The sequence below is a fragment of the Neospora caninum genome, chromosome III, assembly GCF_000208865.1.
Source record: "Neospora caninum Liverpool complete genome, chromosome III".
Taxonomy (NCBI): domain Eukaryota; phylum Apicomplexa; class Conoidasida; order Eucoccidiorida; family Sarcocystidae; genus Neospora; species Neospora caninum.
Genome location: NC_018388.1, coordinates 1,796,881 through 1,820,955, shown reverse-complemented (window position 1 = coordinate 1,820,955; position 24,075 = coordinate 1,796,881). Strand labels below are relative to the sequence as shown.

General features: G+C 55.5%; 3 protein-coding genes across 3 annotated transcripts; 2 read left to right on the top strand and 1 right to left on the bottom strand.

The window, feature by feature from the left end:
* Positions 1-1,824: 1,824 nt before the first annotated feature.
* On the top strand, positions 1,825-7,323 carry NCLIV_009130 (conserved hypothetical protein; the record flags this gene model as incomplete). The annotated part of the gene is made up of 2 exons (XM_003880428.1): positions 1,825-4,260; positions 4,564-7,323. 2 exons carry the CDS (start codon positions 1,825-1,827, stop codon positions 7,321-7,323), a joined length of 5,196 nt encoding a protein of 1,731 aa, XP_003880477.1.
* Positions 7,324-9,144: 1,821 nt separating this feature from the next.
* Positions 9,145-13,008, bottom strand: NCLIV_009120 (putative myosin heavy chain; the record flags this gene model as incomplete). Its single annotated transcript, XM_003880427.1, has 6 exons — positions 9,145-9,255; positions 9,842-9,933; positions 10,344-10,528; positions 11,008-11,234; positions 11,439-11,518; positions 11,760-13,008. The coding sequence occupies 6 exons, from the start codon at positions 13,006-13,008 to the stop codon at positions 9,145-9,147; spliced, it is 1,944 nt and encodes a 647-aa protein (XP_003880476.1).
* A 3,285-nt stretch (positions 13,009-16,293) lies between these two features.
* NCLIV_009110 (putative TPR domain-containing protein) lies at positions 16,294-22,748 on the top strand (the record flags this gene model as incomplete). The annotated part of the gene is made up of 10 exons (XM_003880426.1): positions 16,294-16,380; positions 17,381-17,700; positions 18,040-18,291; positions 18,694-18,779; positions 18,993-19,040; positions 19,206-19,326; positions 19,652-20,283; positions 21,473-21,548; positions 22,138-22,202; positions 22,591-22,748. The coding sequence occupies 10 exons, from the start codon at positions 16,294-16,296 to the stop codon at positions 22,746-22,748; spliced, it is 1,845 nt and encodes a 614-aa protein (XP_003880475.1).
* Positions 22,749-24,075: the final 1,327 nt, after the last annotated feature.

The window sequence follows — 24,075 nt, the reverse complement described above, 5'->3', positions numbered from 1 at the left end:
CCCGTTAGCTAGATTTACTCCACTTTCCGAGTTACTGGCCAGTAGCGAGGTAGACAAAAAGGCTTGCGGTCGGCTGACTATGGGCGCCTTACCGTGTTCACATGCGGTGACTTAGCTAATGTGGCCCTCGTTATCAAATGCACAGGACTGATAACGCTATTGTCCACTCCACTTCGTTTTCTATGTTATACTACTTTTGGCCAAAAATGCTATTCGCCTTGTGAAAGGTATAGCAAAGCCGCTTGAACACGAGAGGTGTACGCTCATTCGAGGCACTGTACTCGAAGCGGTAAGCAGCTATGAGGCGTCAGTTGTCAAATGCTATCAGTGACCACACAAAGCGGGTCATCTAGAACGCTTGCTACCAGCAGGCAGCACATTAAGAGGATTATCTTTTCATATGGAGGTGGGCATATCGCAGACCTGCGCTCCCATGAATTGAATAGGCTATTAGAACGAGGCAGGGGCAATACCTGTGGCAAAATCACCAACCAAGGAAGGCCCTTTGATCGGGCACATCCGGAAATCGGTGCGAGGTACAACTCGCCGCAGTCCTTTGACCAACGCTGTTTACTCAGGTGTCTATTCTGCTCTGGGTTGCGTCGACTGTTCGCTTCTTGCCCTCGTGTGCATGCAACCGTCTGAGAATCTGTAGCACTCCGTAACGTCGTCTGCTATGCTAGATGATGCGCACCTCGAGATAAAGAAGCGAGCTGTCGAACAGGACAGACGAATCCGCTTCCTATCAAACGCGTTACTGGAGCGAGGAGATTCGGTACTGCACAGCGGCATCGCGGCAACTCACTATTTCCCACGTTATAGTAGACCCGCTATCGTTACACGCAGGAAATCCGTGGACTCATAGGTGAGCACCGAACCCGGGACAAGGCTCTATGTTAACAAGTTGAGTGCTTGCACAACTAACGTCTTTTTTGCAGTGATGGAAATTGCGGGCAAGAATCTTTGTGGTGTAGAGACAGCGAGACACACTTCTAACATGCACGCGGTTCTCCGACACATGCGCGCTGTGCGCGCTGAGATCCGACAAAGGAGACATGATCACACTGCATCTGCCAACTTTGTACCGAAAAGCCGACGAAAAGCAAATGCTTACGGGTTTTTGGTTGGCAAGTAACATGTCGTGAACCCCTCCGAAAGGATCGCAGTGAAACGAACGGCAGGCGTCCGCGTGTCCTGAATTTTGTTCCTCGTGGAGGGTGGCCGCATGGCTGCTGAGAACATCACTGAAAACTTCAGAATAGCTAGGCAGCGTTCCGCCGCTTTTCCCCCCTTGTCGAAGAATATCACGAAAAACAAAGCGATTTCCGCCATCCCTTTCGTCTCTCGTCTCCGTGTTCACTCTCTTGGTAGTGAGGACGAAGTTTCTCGCTGGCTGCCAGGGTGGAGCTGGAGCGAGACTGCTCCCGTCCTGGCGATCTGGAACATTTCTGTGATCCGTCCAGTGCTCACCCGTATCTTCCTGGTTATACATCGATACATATGTGTCCCTTTTTCACTATGTGGAAACCCATGTGCAATGCGTGTGGGCACTGCAATCTCTAGTTCTTTACCCGTCTTCCATGAAGACACAGAACGCCCGCCTCTGCCGGATTCCGCTTTTTCTGGAATTTTTTTTCAACGCGAGTTCTTGGGATCTCTTTGAACGTGCACCTCGTATACCGTCCTGTTCTGCTGTCCTGTTCTGGGCGTCCGCGCCAAAAACAGGGTTTTTTTCAGATGGCTTCACGCACTCTCCCGGCGGCAGCGCAGCCAGTTTAACGGTTTCCCGAGACGAGCGTTGAACCGGTTTCTCCAGCTAAAACCATGGCCTCGCCAGGCTGCCCCCTGTGCTCAGGGAGCGGCACATACCGCATCGGTCCGCGCGTGAAGCTTCGGGAGAAACTCCTGGCCCAGCACGGCCTGGGGCCTAGACCGTCGCCGCTCCCTCCCACTCCTTCGCTCGATGGGTCTGCAGAGCACACGCAAGAGGGGAAAGATCGTGAGACCGCGAGGGAAGAGGCCCAGCTGGCGTGGCTGAGGAGACACCTGCTGTGTGGACTGGAAGAGCAGGAGCGACAATCGTATCGCTGTCCTTTCTGCTTCCCGCCGTGCTCTGCGGAGCCCGCACAGGCTGCTGGGGAACTTGAGACTGGAGAGGGGACCTTGTCCCTTTCCTCGCAGCGTGTGCTCTTCATTCCGGTGAATCCCGAAAGAGCCGAGGCTGTACGGAAGAGGCTGAATGCTCGGCTCGAACAACACGGTGTCCTGGTGACTGAGGAACTCACGGAAGAAGAAGTCGTCGCGCAGTTCATCAAGACAGAGAGTCCCATGTCTTGCGCGCCGGCCCGAAATTCGACTCGCGAGGCTCTCTTGCCCTTCGCGCAGCTTCCTGTCTCACACGCTCTCTCGTATTCATCTCCCTCTTCCGCTCCGCCCGCTTCCGCGTCGCTTCCTTCCTCTCACTCTGCTGCTCCGGTAGCGGTCCCACCCCCGCGCGTTGACCTTTCGAACTTGTCAACGGCGAATCAACAAATCATTGCGCAGCTGGTGCGGCTAGGGTACCCGTTTGAGCGGGCTTTGTCGGCGGTTCGGGAAGCAAAATTGTCTCCGATTCTGCACGTGTGCGTCGACAAGGCAGAGGAGTTGGAGGCGAACGACTTGAGCAAACTGCTCCTCGACTTGGGCTCCGTCGAGGCGCGAGAAGAGCTCGATGTGGCGCGCGCGTCGCGGAACCAGAAAACGAAGGAAGACCTGCAGCTCGGACTGACGCCGCTGTGGGAAGAAGATCCCGAGTTCATGAAACAATACGTCGCCGCGTCTCCTCTCTTCTTGTCTCTTCTGACCCGTCGCGTGGAGATGCGCGTTCTCCTCCACACACTGCTGCGTCTCCGAGCTTCCGCCCTCAAGGCCTATCCGCTCGCCGCTCCAGCGTATCTCCAGAGCAAGGATTCGCGACTCTCGCGTCTTCTTCTCTGCTTGACTCGGGAGGAAGTTCCAGTCGTCAATTCTCACCACCGCAGACTCCTGCTTCAGTGCTGTCGGCGGATGCGCCTGGCGAGGAACCGAGGGGCGAGGCTCGCAAAGAGCGAAGAAAACAACGAGCAGGCGGAAAACGGAAGCCTGACGGCCTCGACATTGTCCCTCCCCTCCCTCCGCGCGTCGAGAACCTCTTCCTTTCCTTCTCCGCCTCACTCGAGGTCCGCAACGTCTCCTTCGCGCGCACGCTCTGTCGCCAGCCCGCTTCCACGATTCCACCGAAGCGGCGCGTGCAGAAACGAGCAAAGCTTCGGGCACTTCAGCCAGCGAGACTGCTTCTCTTGTTCTTCCCTCGCCTCCTCGCAGGAGACAGAGCCCTGCGTGGAGACACACGGTTTCGAGGGGCGTTCCAGCGAGGAGGCTCCGGCAGCGGCGTTCTCTCCGCCGCAGTCGCCCTCGCCACCGCCCGCGTGTACGCCTTCGCGCACCAGCAGACGCACTTTGGGACAGGGAACGAGATGTCGCGGGAAGAAGGAAGTGGACAGTTTCGAGGCGGTGGCCGTGGACACAACTTTTTCTCAGTCGCCCGAGGAAGGGCGGAGCCCGTCTCAAGAGCGACGAGTCAGTTCGGACGAGAACAGCGCTCCAAGCAGGCACCCGCATCCCACTCAGGCCCGTTTTTCTGCTCGGGAACTCGAGAGAGAGAAGGAAGACCTGGCGCAGAACAGAGCCGGCTGCGGCGTGCCGAGGACGAAGCGAGCGAGACGGCCTGCCGAACTGCAGCGGGGCCCGGGGGCAAAGTTCGGGTGCAGAGGCGAGGACGAAGCAGCCGAGGCGCTTCGGCAACCCTGGCGAGGCTGCACAGACGGCGAAGAAGCTTCGGGAAGAGGGAAGAAGGGAGAAGGTGAGACAGAGAACGGCGAGGCGAGGACGGAGAGTTCCGGAGGGGGAAGGCGACGCAGAAGTCCAGGCACAGAAAGCCGGGACGATGGACCGCATGCAGACGGAGAAGGGAACGCAGGGAAGAACGAAACAGAGACTGCGAGCGAGGCCTCAGAACCACGAGAGAAGGAGGAGAAGGCCGAGGTGGAGAGGAGAGAGCGAGCGAGGGGGAGGATGAACGGAGAGGAGACGAAGGGGAGCGAAGGAGAAGACGCGAGCACGCAGGCCAAGAGGAAGAAGGAAGAAAGCGAGTTGGCGTTTCTGGAGGAGCAGTGGAACACGTCCGATGGCGACTCAACGAAGGCAGAGCTTCTTGAGGCGTTCATGCAAGAGCACAAAGAGGTGAGGGAAGCAGGTACACCGAGAGAGGAAGAGAAAACGACTCCAAAGTGGACAGGGAAAAGAGCGAGAGAGTGGGGGGGGGGCGGGGCCAAGCGAGGGGAAACCCGAGGATCCTGCACACGGACGCCGAGAGAGAAAACACTCGAAATCGTGGCCGTAGCACGGATGCCCATTTTGGGTTCGAACCCGTTCTCTCGTTTTTCCTCACCCTTCTCCCGAGAAAAGAAGAGGGTGTGCTTCTCCAAGTCCGGAGCCTAGCCGTATCGCCACGCGGAACCGTCTGTTTCCCATTTTGCTTTCCAGGGCCTGCAGGAGACTCTCTTCTTCTCGAATGTCGGCTCCGTCGGCGCGCCGCCTCGCTTTCTCTCGGCCCGTTCAAGGTGCGCGCTGCTCCTGGACCTTTTCTCCGCTCTTTCTTCGTCTCTCGTGTCTTCGCTCGCGTCCCGGGCAGCCCAGCCGCCAGACGTCGGCGCGGGACACGAGGCGGCGTTCGAGTCAGGTCTCGCGGAAGCGAACAGGAACAACGGAGCCTTTGATTCCGAACGGTCCAGACGCGTCGCGCCTCTTCAGCGCGTGTACGTTCGTCTCCACCCCGGAGTCTGGCCGCCCGCGCTTGTCTTTCGCGTGGAGTCGACAGACGCTGCTGCGCGCTCAGCGGCGATGGCCTTGGCGACGAGCCTCCGCCCCGACCAGCCCCTGACTCACCTCTCCGAAGGCTCGGATTCAGAAGACTCCCAGCAAGAAGAAACGGGGCACGAAGAAGACTGGACAGCGGAGGCGTCTCCCCCTTCCCCTCCCGTCTCGAGCTCCGGCAGAGTCGCGTCTTGTGATGCACCGAAGGCGCCCGAGAGGAGGACTTCGAGCCCAACTGGGGCCGCGACCGATGAAGGGGACAGCCGAGAAGGCACCGAGAAACGAGGGAGAGGAGGGAAGGAAGAAGAGAGAGAGGAGCGAGAGAAGGACATGGACGAGGAGAGAGAAGACGACGACTGTTTGATTCTCGGGGAAGGTTTTGCCCCGCACGCGTGTCCCTCTCCGCTCTCTTCCACCCTTTCGTGTGAAGAACGTGCTTCGTCTTGCGAGGGATCTTCCTCGAGGGCGCGGCCTGCTTTCTCGGTTTCGGGGTGTTTGTCGCGAGGGGGAACCTCGCAGGGTTTTGCGGGCAAAGACCGAAAGGGTGGCTTCTCTCCGGAAAACGCGGACTCGGACGACGAGCTCCAGCGGGCGATTGCGGCCTCGCTGTGGACGTACAGCCGAGAACAGACGGCGAAACGCAAGCGGAACGGGCTCATCACCGATTTCTTTCAGGTCAGCAAAAAACCAAAGGCTTCCCCGGTGGCCGCTGCCCAGAAGAGATCCAGTTCTTCGCTGACCAGAGCCCGGGCTGGGGTAGCTCCAACGATCCGCGTCGGCCCTCGTCCCCGGCCAGCTTCGCGCTGTGGGAGCGGCAAAGACCCGACCGGAAAATCTGCTTCCGGCGCCCCAGCGCGTCCTTCTGTCTCTGCGAAGGCAGGCGCGCGACAGCACGCAGGCGGGCTCTGGGACGGCAGAAGAACGAGGAAGGGGGGAGCTGGAGAGGCGGAGGACGCGGGCCGAGAAAGAGCAGAGTTCGCGCGGGAAGAAAAACGCGAGTGGACGGAGGGGCGACAGACGCAAGAGAGGGAGGAGCACGCGTTGGGGGCGAGGCAGGAGGGAGACGGCAGAAGAACGAAGGTCGAGAACTGCCTCCGACGCGACGCAGATAGGCTCGTGGGGAACGCGACGAAATACGCATCTCTCGAGAGTCAGAACCGACGTTCCAGCGGAGGCACTTCCCCGTCTTTCTCCCCAGCTTCGCCTTCGCCGTCTGCGTCGACCGGGCCGCAGCTCTTCGCGCCCCAAGGCCTTCACAGCGACAGGCTGTGGAGTCGGCGAGAGGGCCAGGAAGTTGCCGAGGAAGAAGTTGAAGCGGCGGTCGCGGAGCTCGCAGCGGCGCTCTGCGATGATTCGCGGAGCGTCGAACGCGAGGACTCTGCTGCGAGTTTGTCGGGGACAGAAACTGTGGACGCAGGACCGTCGGGCGGAACGTGGAAACCTCTTGTCAGAACTGCAGGCAGCAAGTGGAGCCTTGTGAGCTGTGCATACACCTCGGTGTTTCCGCCTCCCTCTGCACCAGGGCGAAGATGGACGTCCAAGACGTGTTCCAGGTCGGCATCGGTTGGTTCTCAAGCGCCACATGCATCGCCGTCTGTGGCTTCTGCGTCGGCAGGTTCGCCGTCGTCTCCGTGCCCCGCGAGTGCCTCACAGCGGCCACTCTGTTCTTCCCTTCTTCTCGCGGAGTTTGCCAAGACGAGCGACCGCGAGAAGGGTGCGCTCCTCGCAGAAATGATGGAGGAACTGTGGCACGCAGCGTATGCAGATCCGCGCCTCGAGGGAGCGACCGACGCGACGGAGTCCGCTGGCCGGTCCGTTGCAGAGAAGCCGCCTTCGCTGGCGGCGAACCATCTTAACAGGAGCAGCCTCGCAGAGTCCAGTGTCGGGTCCGAAGGCCCATGTGGCACAGCAGAAAACGGCGCGGGGGCAGAGAGAGAGAGCGAGAACAGAAAGTACTCGGAGCGACGAGATGAGGAAGGAATGCGTTCGAGAAGCGTAGCTTTTTCAGCGACGGCGGGGTTTTCAGGACATGCGGAAGCTGCCTCTGAGGCGCTGGATTCGCAACGCTGGTTCGACTCGGAGTTCTCTGAGGACGAAGCGTATTTGTTGAGGGGGTATTCGACAGAACAGCCAAAGCAGACGCCTGCATTTCCGCTTCGCACGGGAAACTGGATACAAACTTCGCGTTTCCTCTCTTCTCGCATGCGTGCAAATCTTCAGCGCGTGTGCACGAGAGGCAGGACGGAGAAGAGCAAGGCTCCCTTCGCTTGCGACAACAACGCAGACGAAGAGAAGACCGATGACGGCGTGGAGTGCATCGGCAGCAGTGCGGTTCCGAGCCTCTGCGGTGTACGCGCGCGTTCGACAGGAAAGAGTTCACCGTGCGATCACGCGTCGGGACAGATCGGCAGCGCAAAATCGATCCTTTAGGCAGGAAAAGGGGGACGGGAGGGCGCACGGGGGGCGGAGTCTTTGTGTGGCGGTGAAGAAAGATGAGACCGTATGCGTGTCTTCAGGAGGGGATAGAACGTAGGCAGGAGGGGACTTCTCCGGGACTCGAGGCGAATAGCGTCTCGTTTTCGCCATGGTTGTCGACGATGCTGCTGGGGCCTGTATCTATCCCTGTGCCTCGTTCTGTGTGGATCTGCGGTTCTTTCCTCTCTCCATGCATGAACTAAATCTGCCCGTGTACACAAACATGTATAAATATCTGGGTGTATCGGTATAGGCATATCACTGCCGCGACGTGTATAGATCAACGTAGCCGGGTGTGTAGTTACACCTATCGCTCGTTCATGGTCAGACTCTCTTTCTGACTATTTTTTCGTCGCTCTCGGCGCCGCTCGAGATACCTCCGTGCATGTCCAGTTGTGTGTCTGGGCGAATCTTCCCGCATTGCTGTGCCCGCCGCTTTAGCCACATCTGTCTGTCTTCTCTATCGGGCTTCTTGAGTGTTGTTTGGGACGCCGGGAACATTGGGCAGTGGCCACGTATGCTCCGAAGCTTCTCTTCGTGTGAGGTTTTTCCGCTTCTCCGGACTTTTCCCACGAAACCGAAGAAACTTGTCAAGTGACGTCGTCCTTCTGCGATGCCCAGCCTGGCTGACACGCGCGTCGCTTCTCGGGGCCTCGCCGCGAGCAGGCGAAGCAGGAGCGAATAAAGGTCCAAATGAGGCACTTAACCCTGATTCGAATCTTCCCAAAAGGTTTTCGCTCCGATCCCGCTGCCATTCTCGGGGCTTCGGGCAACTCATTTTCAGCTGCGCGGCGTGTCGCGCTTTACGGACATTGCACGGCGATTCTGCGCTAGTACAGAAAAGCAGCTTACGGGAACAGTGTGCTGGTGTAGCCGGGCGAGACAGGTTTCCTCTGATTCGTCTGACGAACCAAAAACGAGCAATTTCTATGTAGCTGGCATAGTGGATACCTGGAAATCTGCACGTTGATTCATTGCTCTTTCTGCATACATGGCGGAGTTCGGCCCTCGCAACAGCCTTCCCTCTCTTCTCTTTTCAATACCCAGATCGACAGCGGAATGCTTGTACGCGCATACGCATATATACATATAAATATATATATATATATATATATATATATATGGGCGCGTGTATCCCTTAAGAGATACGCTTACAGAGACCTACTGACGCACACGGGTATCGTGTGCTTCTATGTATGTATGTATGTATGTATGTATGTATGTATGTATACGATGCAGAAAAAAGTGTCGACGGCCTCTTGTTGTTGTGGGATCCGAGAACACGGTAGCCATATGGTACGGACCCATAGTGTCTCGTTTTTCGTCTATTCGATTCCAAGCTGCCCATGGAGTGTCAAGCATTTAGTTTTTTGGTCCATTTGGAATGCACCGAAAAATGCCCCGCCAAGCATCACTGGATCGGCCCACCGTCTCTGCATATGCGGCCACGGGAATGACCCGAGAAGATCTGCCGCCTGAAATCGTATTCTGCGGATGTGCTCGATATCTTCCCACGACAAGAATATACATCCATGCAGTATTTATATTGATATAAATGTACATATATATATATATATATGTATATATATATATATGCATGTGCATGCATGCTAATATGCATGCGGAATCGGGTCGAGACGGGGATGCTTTAGTCGCTGTTTCGTCGGCTGTCATTCGTGGATTTTTATCACGATGAAAGACGTCCATGAATGCGTTTCGTCAGAAAGTCTCTAGGGTTTCTTTGTACGCAAGTCTAGTACGAAATGGACAGTTTTGCTACTTGGACAATTTGCGCCGGCGGTACGTCCAGAGTGCCTTTCCATCACGGGGGGGTCCTCCTGCTTTCCTGTCCTCCAAGGTTCGCCCGTCGGTCATGCGTCGTGTGTGCTGGGATGCAGAGAAGGCCGTATCGCAGTTCGATAGGGAAAGAGCATCGTGTGCAACTGTGCCTACACACACGTCAGCGCACGACACAAGGAAAAAACGCGACGCAAATACAGTCACGTAACTGCAACCGGAAAGCACATACTTCTATTTCACGTTTTCTCCGTGAGGCTGCGTTTTACCTAGACAGCCAGAAAGGAATTTATCTTTCTAGGTGGACAAATGCATATATCTCTATACACGCGTGTATTCAGGTTCACACAAATGTTCAGATATGCGAAGGTGTACATACTGGAAAACCGAAGACATCTTCATTTATCGTTTTCAGTTTCGCCACGAGGCCGTGTCACTCCACGTCGATGCACAGTGCGAGATCCATATTTTACTTTTGTTTAGCCTGCTTGACGCATTAGCGCCGGCAGCAGTTCCTTGTCTCGCGCTTCGCCGATGCACACATCGATAGAAATCTCTGTTGTCTGACATGGAAATATGTGGATAGATCTACGTGTCCGTGCGTTTGCATGTGCGACCCATGTTTTAATCAATCATATGTGCCTGGGCGGGAAGGGAGCGTCGGGGCGAGCCTTACGAGAACGTCATCGTTGGAAATGATCAACTCGAGGAGCCGGCGCCTGTCAGTCTTAAGAAAATCTTGCAGTGTCAAGTCGCGAGGAAGACGGCCTGAAAACAGGGGACAGCCAAGCTGAACCTGGACTGACACAATTTGAGGGCGCCTGATGCAGGAGACCACTGTGCCGTTGCTGAGGACCGCACGTTTTCCACGGAAAAAATACATACAAAAGTCTATATATATATATATATATATATATATATGCATTTTCTACATTTGCGCTTACCTGCGAATTACCCCAGCACAGGCACACAATTTTATTTGTGCTCTTACTGGCGCGGCTTTAGCAGCTACACCACACAAAATACTCAAATATAACGGAGCCTTTCTGAACACCAGCGTGCACTGCTGTGCGACAAAAGACTGCTCCGCTTCTTTGCTTTGTCTTTCTGTTTCCATTGTGCTGTTCATCAGCCTCTGTCCCTTCCCGAAGTCCGTCCCGTTCTTCCTCACATCTCACCGTTTGGCCTGCCGAAATCTTCTGCCTTGTTTCCTGTTTCTCGCGTCCTCGTTTTGGAGGCGTCGCTGACGGCTCGCGTCCTCCGGATTTGGATCTCCTTCTTTACCTCTTCGCAGCACTTGAGAAAGAAGTCCTCTGCGTCGGTTTTCTCAGAGACCCTGTTGCTTTGCTCCAGTCTCAGTTGCCTGCACCAACCGAACGCAGGAAGACATCTACACGAATCACTGCTGATTTACGGTTGAAGCCAGGCCTCTTGACAGGGGCTGTATCGCGTGTGTCGAATCGAATGGAGATCGAAGCGCTTGAAAAAAACGTCGGCGTGGCTCCTCCACAGTGTCGAGTTCCTGCATCTTCTCGCACCCTCTCGTCGTTTTCTTTTCTGCACGGATCCTCCCTCGGCCTCCTTTGTAAATAGCAATCTTCCCCTATGGTGCACAGATCGGGAGACTCCTCGCTCGGCAGAAAAGTGGTAAATGTTCTCTGCCTCAAGAACCCTCTCGTGAACACTCGTTCTCTCTCTACGAGTAGCCCATAAAAGAAGAGTAGCTCTGTGTGTGCTCCCTTTCCACATCTCTTCGTTGAGAGGGGAGTTTTTTTCCCGTCGGACTCCCGAGAAAAACGGCGCTCTTCCCCTTTTCGCCTGTTTGTTCAGCAAGGTCCGTACATGACGATTCGTTTTTCGCGCTCGAGAGAAGTCCGCAGTCGGGCATTTTGGTTGCGGAGAAACTCAGTCGCTCGATCGCAGCATTCCTTCCCAAAGGACGAAGGCGCAGCCGCGTTTGGAGAGGAACCTGGTCCAAGAGAGGCGGCAGGCGTCGGGTTTCCTGGGGGACTGCCGGTAGGGAGGAACGCGCCTTCGTGGCTGCTTCGCCCAAAAATTTGGAAACCTTGCTGAAGACGAAGCATTTCCGCCAGGGCAAAGACACAAAACACCTCGAGCGCCGCGTAACGAGGTACACATAGAGATAGGAAGAACGTGGCGCGATCGATCTAGTTTATTGGCGTGAGCCGCACAAACAGACGCCCTCGCTTGGTTGCAGGCAGAACTTTGCTTGTGCACCACCCTTGGCTGTATTACTTCCTTCTCGGGCTTACTTCGGCAAACCCCTCACGTCCAGGGAGTTCACCGGCGACGGGGCTTCCGTCGGGTACCTCCTGATGCTCGCTTTCGAATTCTGTCCACAGGACAAACATTCGAGAGAACATGGACATGTTGCCCAGGGTGCATGAGCAAGCGGTAGTCTGCGCAGCGGTGACCACGAACGGGCATGTCAAGACTCCTTCGCGTTTGGATTGTCGTGGAAAAAAGGATATGCACAACGCGCGGAAACACTTGAACGGGATCGCGTTTTGCTTTTGCAGCAGCGTGGCGTGTGAGTTTGAGGATTGTCCGTCTTCCCGGTCGTCTGAAATTACCCTCGAGGCGTGCCTGTAGGGCCCGCGTTTGTTTTTTGCAAGACTTGACTTGTTTCTCGAGAAAAGTACGATCCTCAGACAGCGCCTCGACTCGGTCACGCCATTTATTGAGGTCGTTTTGATACTGCTTGCACAGGCCATCAAGTCGAAGCGCCTCAGACATGAACCAGTTCAACTCCTTCTCCAGAGTCCGAATCTTCACATCTCTCAAAAGCTTTGTTTGCTCTTCGTCTGCCTTCTGTTTGAAGTAGTCCATTTGCTTCTGAATCGTGTACATGTGCGTCCGGTACGCGAGCAGAAAATCCCTCTCGTGGTCCCCCATGAGTTTGTCTACCCTCTGATCGAGGGTGTCGAGCAGACCATGAATCCGCTCCACGCCTTCACGGATTTTCGGTCCGTTCTTTAGCGATTCAAACAGAGCGCGTCGAGAGTCCGGTCTTCCGACGTGGTCCTCCACACGTCCATCTCGCTTTTCCGTCAGAAACGTGCGCCGATTCACCTCCAACTCCTCTCCCAACGGAACCCCGGACGGCAGTCTGTTGCCGGCGCTGCTGGGCACACTATCAGAGGGGAAGCGGGACGTTGGCGACTTGGAACAAAACAGATGATTTGCCTTCTCTTCGGACGCGCCTCCTCTCTGGGAGGGGTTTTGCCCGTCAGGTACTGAAGAAGACAGCATTCCTTGTTCAGGTTGTTCGTCGCGATCTGCTCCAGTCCCGAGTCGGTTCTGCTTGCCATCGCTGATGCGTGCGCGCTCATCGTCCGCCGCCTGGGTTTGTGCTCTTTCGTCCTGTTCGCGTAGAACAGGCGCATTTCTTGCCTCGGGCGAATTTGGTTCGGGTTGGCCTGTTAACGACGATCCATCAGCGTCTCCTGCGGTGTTTAGCTCCAGAGACCGTCCACGGGATCCGCCGGCGGGGCTGTCGGAGGAGCGTCGCGAAACCGTGGAGTTGTCGTGGCTTTCTGGCGAACTTGAGCGTGACCCTGTGTGCGCGATGTCTTCCCCGTCCACATTCTCAGGAAGGGCGGACGTTTCCGACTCGTGCCGATACCGTTCAGATCCACTATCGCTAACGTCGTCTCGTTCAGTCGCACGCTCGGCATTGCCCGCAAGAGCACTCGACTCACTCTGGGCATCGTCGCCCTCATGAAGGTTGCCGCCGGCTTCTTCGCTGCAGCCATCCGTTTCCCTGTCTCCCTCCGCCTCTTCCATGTCGTCCACTGCGGGTCTCTCTGCCTCGTCCCGCATTTTGGAGCAAAGAGAACGTCTGGTTGAGACCAAAATTTGGCCACGGTGTGGTTTATCACACACACGAGTGTGGGGATCCTCCGAACTCTCCGTTCGGGTGTCTCTGTTGGACACAAGCGAGAAAACGTGTGGGCCGCCCCGGTCCAAAGTTACACGTGTGTGGCTAACCCAGAGTTCCAGGCCTGTGCGAAAACGAGAAGCGTTTAGAGCTGTGACGTTCCTCGCGCACGTTTGTGTGATCAAATTCGAAGAGCCAGATGGTGTCTTTCTCCGAAGTTTAACGCTCCATCTGGACACCGGCACCGCCAGCACTAAAAGATTAAAAAACCATCCTACGTACGAGGAAAGCCCCGGAGCCGCCGCGACGAGCGATAAGGAAATTCGTGGCAGTTTCATCCGCTCGAGACAGTCCACAATGGTGTAAGAGGGGGGGTTCCGCTGAACCACGGACCGGCCGGTGTGTCCATTTCTCTGTGCTCAAAAAATGCTCTCACTGAACTCTACTGAGCAAAAGAAACCCTTTGGTGCGCTTCACTCCCGCCCTCAAGGACACACTGTGTGTCGCTCGCCAGTTCCTCCTGTCGGGAAAACCTGCCTCAGAGCTAATCTGAATCGTCGCCGAACCCCCGTGCCCGAGGGCTTGACACACGCCTGTACTGTCGTTACTTTGTAACGGTGTTTTTGCTCGCTTTTGGGTTCTTTTTCACTTGTGTGGCGGCGGTTTTTCCCCGAGTGCGCCCGACTGAGACTGACTTGCTCGCCAGACGTTAAGGCAAGCTATCCAAAAATGCCCTTTCCCACCCCTTCGAGGTCTCGAAAATCCGATGTTACACTCAAAACCCCCTGGGTTTTAACCACGGAGGGATGACGGTGCCGTGTCCGGCTGCAGCCTCGTTCACTGAGAAAAAGCGACTTCAAACGGCTCAGCAAGTGAAGATCTTTGAGATTTTCCTCAGCCACGAACTGAGATGAGGTCGTCGACGTGAAATGTGCTTCTGTGTGTCTGCGCTTTGGCGGATCCCCTCCCCCTTCGACTGCAGGGAAGAAAAGGTCTAGGCGGCTGACCCGACTCTGCGCTCCCCCCAGCTGCTTGCAGACAAACAGTGGAAAACGAACGCGCACGAGCTCTCATCAGCCCTGAACTTTTTGCTCGCCAGGAAAATCCTAGGCCTTGCAATTTGACAATTCACCACAACGAGTCAAGGAGAACGGCGTCCTCGCGACTAGCCAGAGGCGCCGAGAAGTGGGGACGGGAGCGGAAGTTCTAGGAGGAACTGATCACCGAAAACGGGAAGATTTGGTCGAGCAGGAAATCACCGATGAGTCAAACTCATCGAATTTGCCTCGTTGATCCGAAACAGACCTGGCGCATGCAAAAATGAAAAGCGTCGGCGGGGCTGCATCTGTGGCTGTGTCTCTCTGGGGCTCTCCCTCCCTGGTGTCTCGCTGCCGCTCTTCCTTTCTGGTGCGGGAAATGCCACGAAACCCGCCAAAAAGCCGAGGACGAACCTCAAAACCCGCCACGCCTCTCCTTTCGTGGCCCAATCCTCCAAGGGATAGCGTTCCTCACGAAAAACGCCTGGATACAATCGCCTTTTATGCACGAACAGCGCGGGCGGTGTCCCCCTCGGTGAACCGCGGCGCGTCCCAACCCGCGGTCGCTCTTCCGCGGGTCAGCAGCCTTGAGTCACTCCGGAAATGGTGTTCACCTTGCTAACACTCGAGAGAAGAACATCAAGTGACGAACACCTGGCGAGGGAATCTGCCGTCAAACCCACCTCGATGCCAACAAACACTTCCTGTCTTGTTAAGCCGCGCCTGCCGTTCTGTCGCGCCGACACACAAACACACACCCAGGAACCCCGAGACCTCGCAGCCCTTCGAAAGCGCCTCTCTGCCCACTGGGGCACCACCAGAAGAAAGCCCGAGACATTTTACTGCTCTCCTGTGGCCTTCCAACTCGGGTGTTTCTTGCCGGGGCAGGAAAGGGGTTGTCCCTCCCAACCGAGCCTGGCTGAGTCCAGTTCGCCAGCACGCAGCGACTCGTTTGCGTCGATGCAACTACACCCAACAAACAGCCGTCGGTGCGCTCCTCCCCTGTCCGGCACCTGTACACTGACAGAAACCGGCCCTCCAGAGAAGGCAGAAAGAAGCTGACGTGCTTCTTCCCTTCTCCTACCCCCGCTCTTCGCCCGGGGGTTCTGCCGAAATCCTCTCTTCCCCAGGCACTCTCAAGAACTGCTGAACTCAAATTGAACAGACAGGCACACTGCAGAGACGCCTCGCCTTTTGGCTTTCGCCCCGAGCTCTCGCGACCTCTGCCTTGTTGCTCAGGGGGGCCCTTCTTTTCTTTCTCGCCGCCACTCAGCAAAAGATACGCACAAGAGACAGCGACGCGCGGAGCGAGGTTCGCCGCTTAGATTCTGCGTGCATTCTCTTCACTGCTGGAGAGAGAACCCACTGCATGCAGCGAACGCGCAAGCACCCCGATCCGGTTCTCTTCCATCGGTTACTCCTGCGCCGGAGGCCTCATGAAGACGCCCAAAGTACTACCTTCTTTCTCTGGAGCTGCTGGGTAGGCCAGCACGCGCCTGCTTCGCAAAAAACGCGTTTGCCTCCCGTCCTTTTCGTTCCGTCCTCGTTTCTTCCCCCGAAGCGCCTCAATGACAGAGCGCAGCGGATCTCCGCTGGATGCGTCGAGCGAGGTTGCGTCTCTCTGTGGAGAAAAGAAGTCTGCGTCCGGAAGCAAAGAGGAACGGGAAAACGGCGACGCTTCGCGCGAGAGCAACCTCCCCACCTCCACCTTCCTTGATCCCTCTCCAAAGGACGGTTCGAGTGTACATACACCTTGTCTGGACTCCGTGGGGGAACATCCGGCTTCCAAGGGCCGCCCGTCTCTCTCCGAGTTAAATTTCGAAGAAGGGGAAGCGCACCATCTTGCCTCCGAGGAATCGTCTTCTCGTCGACCGCCTCGCTCTCCGCACCTGAGACTCGGACAACACGCATCACAGGCCAGGGGACACAACGAGGCGACACCGTCTTCTCCTTCTGCCGTTGCTCCTTTTCGCGTCCCCGCGCCAATATCCACTCACCCTTCTGCTCCCTCTCCTTCCTCTTCTTCCTCTTCCTCCTTTTCCTCCTTTTCCTCCTCTTCTTCCTCCAGTGAATCTTCCTGCTCTTCTTCGTTTTCTTCCTCCTGTGAATCTTCATCCGCTTTTTCGTCTTCTGCGACGTCTTTTCCATTCATTAAGCCACAAAGGTGCGCCCCGCATAACTCGAATTCCAATGGAGAGCCAGCGCGCAGCCGCTCGACCTCCGACAGCATCTCGCACGGGGGGGAACGTTCGGTTCTTTCCTCATCTGCATCTCCAGGTGCGGCAACTGCCTTCCACGGGGAGGCGCGAGAAGCCGGAGGCGCGTCGCCTGTCTCCAGCGCCGCTCCTCAGCGCCCTCTGAGAGAACCTGCGGCAGGCAGCAGGACGGCGAGTCAATCTCGGTCAGGCCAGGGGGCCGGGGAGAGAAGCGGCGAGACGTGTGCACCCAGCGCGGAGGCTCCTGGGCCAAGGCGAGGCCAACAGACCTTCGGAATCTCTGCGCCTGCCTGGCCTCTCTGCAGAGTGGAGGGCGGCAAACCGTCGGTCTCCTCGTCCTTCATCGCACTCTCTCCCCCTGTGCTTTCCAAACGCGTTGCGCCACGCGCCGCGATCGAGGGAGGCCGACGGCCCAGCGCAGGTGGAGACGCCTCGCAGAGTTTCGCCGTTGGATCCTCCCCTACGGCCCAGAACAGCGGAGCCTCGGCCCGAGTCGAAGGCCTAGAAGAGGGGAAGACACAAGACGCAGGAGAGGAAGGCGAGGGAGAACGAGGACGAAGAGTAGAGAAAAGAGGACGAAGAGGAGTGAGACACGACGAAAAGGAAGAGACATGGAAGGCGGATGCCTCTTCAGGAAGACCTCGGATCCTTTCAGGTGGGGTTGATACCGGAGATGAAGGACGTGAACGACAGGCGTGCCAGGACGCCGACACAGATCAACCGAGGCAGAGAGACGAACGGAACGCAATGAGGCGACCGTCGGGGGACGAGACCCCAGAACAGAGAAGGGAGTTGGGGCGTGGAGGAAGAGATTCCACCCCAAAAGACTCGAATACCGTCGCGGGAATCTTGCGAAACCAAGGCGGAACCCGCAGACCAACGGAGATTCAACAGGTAAAGACATTTCCCTCTTTCTCTCCTTCCCTCTTTCTCTTTCCCTCCTTCTTTCTTTCTCTCCTTCGCTCTTTCCCTCTCTTTCTCTCTTTCTCTGCTTCGCTGTCCCTCTGCCTCGCCGTTTGTTTGCATGGGGCATGTGTGGTTTCCCGGCTGGGTCCTTCTAGGCCAGATTCGGTTTCCTCGGCGTCGCGCGCGACACTGCAGAGGATGAAGGCGGCGGCGGACTGCTCCGAGAAACCGCGCCTTCGAGCCTCGGCCTGCAACAGCCTCTGCGGCCCGAGTCTCCGTTCCGCTTCTGCACGCCTTGGCGAGTCTCCGAACGAGCGGCTGCGTGGGGCCGGAGAGAAGAGGCGCGGAGGCCTCCTCGCTGGGCTGCGCCTCCCGCGCGAAAAAAGTGGGGAGAAGGCTTCTTCCTTGCAGACGGTGGCGTCGACCGCTTCGCGGCTTCGACCGACCCCGTCACGTACCTCGAGAAAATCAAACGGTAGGCGGCGGGAGGACAAGGGCGGTCTGTGAGAGGCGAAAACGCAAACACCTGTGTGTGCATTTCTCCGCCCTCGCCCAACCAGACGAACGGTCGCTCTTTTGCTTCTCACTGCCCTGTCTCTGGCCCTCTTTTTCAGGCTTCTGTGTGTCACGTCTGGGTGCGTGAACGCGCAGCAAGGTGGCGATGTCTCCCTACGCTGTGTCTCTTCTCTTGGAACGCTTTTCCGGTCCCCGAGGGGGAGGCGACTGTGTCGATGAAGCGACAACTTTCGAAAAAGACGCCCCGGGCCACGCGTGTGCCCCCCTTTCTGCTGATTTCGCTGTTTCTCGTTCCCAGGAAGGCGCAGCGCGACGCCTTCCCCGTCTACGGCCTGCGTTCGCAGACCCAGCGCGTCGCCGATGCGAAGTTCCTCGCCCGCGCAGCGAAGAGGGCCGGAAACTCCCGAGCTGCCGGCGAGAACCTGTACAAGCTCGGCGTCCTTCTCGACAACAAAGGCCTCTGGGTGGAGGCCCGAGAGGCCTACCGAGACTTCCTGGCCTGCGCAGAGCAGCTGGGAGACCGCCGACTGCAAGTCCTCGCCCACAACTGGTGAGCCATCGCGAGACGGCCTGGCCGAGCTGTGGGCTAGGATCCTCCTCGGGGCGAGCTTCGAACACGGCGAGGGGAGAAGAAAGAGAGAAAAGAGTGGAGAGGAGAGAGGGAAAAGAGTGGAAAGAGAGAAAAGAGTGGAAAGAGAGAAATTAAGGAAAGAGTGGAAAGGAGAGAGAGAAAAGAGTAGAGAGGAAAGAGGGAAAGAGAGGAAAGAGTGTTGAGAGGAACAGGGAAGGGAGAAGAAGGCCGACAGGGTCATGTCGACTTGTGAGACAGGGCATCTCAAGGCCAGGACCGCGGAAGAGCCGTTCCGCAGGTTTTGATTTATTCCCTTTTGGAAGACCGGCGGCTGTGCAGTCCCTTCCTGTTCTTTTTTTGGTGTGTTGGGCTGTGGAACAGTATCGGCATCGACTACCTGCGATGCGAAGAGTACCAGGAGGCACTGAAACACCACACGCAGCAGCTTCGCCTCGCCGACGAAGAGGGTAAGAGACACAGAACGAGAGAGACAGACTCCTCGGCGACTTTTTTTGGCAGCAGACGCGCGTTTCCCGGATCTCGAGGTTTTCTCTCGTGGGAAACTGCGACGGCGAGATGCTCAACGACACCCCAGAGGTCTGGGTCACCCGTGTGTCTCTGGAGTCTGCTTCCTCTCGTGACTGCTACATGGCCTCTTTTGTCCCCGCTCTTTTTCTCAGGACAATACATCGCCCACATGAACATTGGATTGGCGTATTGCAAACTTGGTGAGACAACAGAGTGTGAAGGCATGCGCTGTCTCGTCTCACGTCGACAGTCCTCTTCTCCGTGGTCTTTCTGGCGGCTTTGCTTCGTCTCGCTTTCGTAACTCGCGAAGGCACGGCGGTGCACATGTTTTTTGGAACGACGTGCGTGCGTCCAAATGGACTCAGAGAAACCTGAAGCGGCGGCGGAGCACTACAGAGCAGCTGCTGCAATCGCAGATCGGAGGCGCAACCGCCTCGGCCACAGCCTCGCTGTCGGGAATCTGGCGTTGACTGTGTTTCCTTCTGGGTGAGAACAAAACGCGAAAATCGTCAACGCTGCCGATTCCCCCCGATTGTGAGAGAAAAGACTCTCTGGTTGGGGCGGAGGAAAAACGTGTATCGAAACCTAGGTCGGGGGTCGCCTTCGTGCTGCTTTCTGGAACGTCCAATGCCTTCTTTGGGTCTCGTCCCCTCTCTCCGTTTTCATCTCTGTTCTCTCTTTCTGTCCATTTCCTTCTTTCAGTGTCGTCCCCTCTGTCTATCCTCATCTGTGTTCTCTCTTTCTGTTTCCGTCCTGTTGTGACATCTCTCTCCCGCGTTTGTCCTTTCTTCCCACGCTCGCCCCTTTTCAGGGACCTGACCACGTCGCGGCGCCTCCTGCAGTATCACGCCGTGACGCTCGACGAGCTGTGTTCTCCAGGCGCCTCGACAGGGAAAGATTCGCAGCAAAACCTCCCGTCTTCCTCCACTGCGCTTGCCCCGTCTGCCGCGCCGTCTTCCTCTGCTTCGGCTTCTTCTCTGCGTTGCCTGTGGAGGGAAGGGAGAGAAACGGGCGAAGAGGGAGAAGAGGGGGAAGAGAGAGACGAGAGAGAAGAGGGAGACGAGAGAGAAGAGGGAGAAGAGAGAGAAGAGGGAGAAGAGGGAGAAGCGGGCGAAGAGGGAGAAAAGAGAGAAGAGGGTAAAGAGAGAGAGCGGGAGAAGGGAGCGTCTGTTAGGCGTGGAATCCCTCGCGTTTCCTTCCTCAGCTGTGCCGCAGACGAGCAGATGTACAAAGAGGAGGAGCAGAAGGAAGCGGAACGCGCTTGGGGAGACAGCACGAAGTGCCAGGCCGGGCACGGTGCTTTGTTCTCTCCGAGTTCTTCTCTGCCTCCGATTTCGTCTGCGGCTTCTTCTGCCCCGGCGTTATCCCTCTCGCTTCCTTCAGACCGGAGACGGTCGAAGAAAGAAACGGTTCCTGCTCGCGCGGCCGCTCTTTCCAACACCGGTGAGAGACTGACAAAGCAAACGCGCCAAGGATTAAAAGACCCCGACAGCCTAAAGAGGCGAAAAGCGACCGCAACAAACCACCAACCGGTCACCCTCCTGGAAGCTGTGGGAGGAAAACCCTCTAGAGATGCACGTCTGTCCTTGTCTGCTGGTTTCTGTCTTCACCTTTGTTCTCTACACATCCAAATATACAACGCTCCAATGTGTCCAGCTATTCAGGGCCGTTGCCCAAGTTATGCCCGCAGGCAAAGGTACATTTTTTCATTTCTGTAAATGTGTATTTAAGTGATTATATGCATCTGTAAATGTATACATTTATAGATATCTACAGCTGGCTTCTGCTCTCCCTCTCAATAGGATACCTATGCGTCTCTGCATGCCTGCACTTGCCCAGAGGCAACACTTTCAATTTGTCCATTTGCATGCTTATGGAAACGTACAAATGTGTATCGGTCTATTTGCACACACTGACGCAGACTCGTACACACACAGAGAATTTCACGGGAGACGTCCCACGCGCTTTTCTTCGGCACTCTGCTGCCGTTTTCGTCCACTGCGGAGTGCTGCGATTCTCCCAAGAGACGACCGAGTATGAGACCACATGAGGAGGGGCCTAAACACAAAGAGGACATCTGAGGCATTGCGCACCTGGACGACGGTCGTACTTGCGAAACCGAGACTCGCGTTCCCTCACTTTTTTCCTTCCTTTTTTCCTTTGTCCCCTTCTTCCTCTCACGCAGAACCTGCAGCGGGCGCGATGGCGTCTCGCCTCGCCTCGGAGGAGACAGGGGCGAGGCAGTTGACCAGTAGCCGACGGAAGACTTATCTTCGCCACGGGATGACCGTTTTTGCAAATCGTAGGAAGAAAGGACATGCATCTCTCATCGAAGAGAGCGTTTTCCTTTGCGGAACAACAGAATCTGCATGCTCTCTTTTCAATACCTCGTTTCGAACCTTTTCTGGATTTCCCACTTTCTGATCGTGCCTCGCGTTCTTACACTTCTGAAGCCTCAGTCGTCAGTTTCTCCGTTTCCCTGCTTTTTCCGCCCGTATTCCCTCGCTTTTTCCCCTCTGTCATGTTCCGCAAAACAGGTATATCAGTCAGCTTCTTTGCCGGGGCCGCTTCGGACTGTTTCCTTCTTTCTACCGCCGTCTCGACTTGTCCTTCCGTTTCTCTTTTTGCGCAGTCGACTCTCAACAGCATCTCGGGAAGATCGACGCAGCTCGGGGCGACTACGTGCAGGCCGCTGAGCACCTCCGCGAGTGAGGCCTTCTCGTTTTTGAAAACAAATGCCGGAGAGAGAGAAGCGTGACACGCTGGGGAAAAGGGCGAGGGGCGAAAAAGAAATCACTCGCAGACACTTCATATGCAATGGGAGACAGAAAGTCCGCGAGAGAAGTAAACGAGCTTGGGCGCTGAAGGACCGTCGCCGAAAAAGAGACAGAGAAGAATAGAGGCACGGAACAACAACCTAGGCAAAGAAGACCACGCTCATCTCAAACTCTGTGCACGCATATATATAGATATATGCTTATAGATGTATGTTTATAGATGTTTATTCAGATATATAGAGATGTATGCAGAGTAGAGATATGGAAGATCAGCTGTCTTACGTTTGGGTAGGAAAGTGGACGCGAAGAGAGGGAGAGAACGGAGAGACAGAGAGTAAGCCAAGAAGTGGAACGAGGAATCCAAGAGAGTTGAGAGGCAAAAAATGCAACCGGCGTAGACAGGCACATCTGCCTGTGTTTTTTATCGACGTGCACGTATTTATTGCTGGCGTTTTTCGCCTGGTGAAACGTTCTATGACGCTGTTTAACGCTTTTAAAAGATGCTTGTGCGTGTGTGAAGGGCGCAGTTGATGGCGAAGAAGGCCGGAGAAAGAGCCGCAGAGGTGAAAGCGAATGTCGCCTTTGGTGAGAATTGCGGGCGCACACATGGTTCATATAAGAGCTCAAGTGCGGAGTGCAGGATTGCCCGATCTGTCTCGCCGGGTGTCTAGACCTAGTCGTCTCTCGAGTTCCGTTGCTGTCCTCCATCGGGCGCACACAGTTTTCGTATTGCTCTCCAGTCTGTCGCATTGTCGCTCCATTAAAAATAGCTCGAAGTCTGTCCACGGAATCTGCCTGCTCAGCGAAAGGCGCTTCGTACATATATATACGTACACAATATACGTATATATACATATACATATATACATATACATATATATAGATAGATAAGGGTAGGCAGGCATGTGTAAAACACTTCTAAAGATATATTCCTTTGCGAGTGAATAGATGTGCATGTGTGGGGAATTCTCAGGTGTGGTCCGAGGCCGCATGCATTTTGACGAGCACAAGAAGCGCATTTTGTCTCTGTCGGCTGGGACACACGCCGCTCTGGAGCTGAAAACAAAACTTGCCTCCCTCGGGCCGCCCCCGCGCCTTTCGAGTTTTGAGAAACAAGCCTCGCCTCTCTGAACCGTCGAGGAAAAACGGAGACAGCGCCGCCACACTTGTGCTCCTCTCGCGAAGCGAAAGGCCGGCTTACTCACACGCCCACGCTTACGTGAATATACGCATATCCCTACGTGGATCTGTATTTATATGCCTATCTGCATATACATATACATATGAACACATTTACAGATAGATGCATATAGTATACACCTAAATACACATATACAGACAACTACAATCATACTTGCATACCACTATCTCTATATCTGCATATATATACCTAAAATTCGCATGTTTGATTGACATTTAGCCGTATATACGTCCCTGTGTTCGCGCCTTTGTAGAAACTATGGGGGTTCCGACACGCCGTGTTGAACGAGGAGAAAGAAGAGGCGCGAAGGTCTTTTCTCTGTGGTGAATGAAAGTGCATGCGGGAGAGTTCTGTTTTTGCTTCCCTCCGCTCTCCCCCGGGGTTTCGTCGGTTTTTCACGCAGAACTGCTCTCTTCTTTCTTTTCCGTCCCTCGTTTTTCCTCCGCTTCCTGCACTCATCTTTTCCCTCCATATTCTTTTCCTGGCTGCTGCTCTCAGTTCCTCTTCTTTCTCCATCGCCACGCTCCTCTATGCACCGGGCACACATGTCTACACATACTTTTATATACTTATATCTCTAGCTCAATCGCCCTCCACATATACATATATATACATATAGGCATACACATACACATATTTATGCCTATATATATACATATGCTTATGCACCGGCGTGGAGAGAGGAGTCAGACTGACATTGCTTTTTGGGATGGGAGTTCGCCGCGCGAGAGACGCGATACGCGCGACGAATCCAAACGCGAAAAAGGTCCAAACGCGAAAAAGTGCCTCCGAGTCGTGAGAACAAAGAGCGGCCTCTGCTGCGAACACGATCTCCTCTTTGCAAGGAAACAACAGTCCGAACCCCCTCAAACACACGTACACTTGTAGGTGTGAAATACACGCACATAACTATATATAAATAAATATATATATATATATATATATACGGGTATGCCGCTAAAATGCATAGGGACACGGAAAAAGACCCGCTTTTGGTGAGGCCTGAGATGCGCTTTATCCGTTTTCGGGGCGCGAGAGCAGAATGCATGCTCTCTTCAGGAATACAATGCATGGATGCACATGCACCATGGCACACACACATAGATACCAATATCTATCTATCTATCTATCTATATATATATATATATTTCAGCACGATCATGCATATATATATATATATATATGGGCTTCTTGTTACGTCGCTACAGCAGCGAGGAGAGTCTCAGTTTGAGGGAGTCACGTCCCGATCGTCTGCGG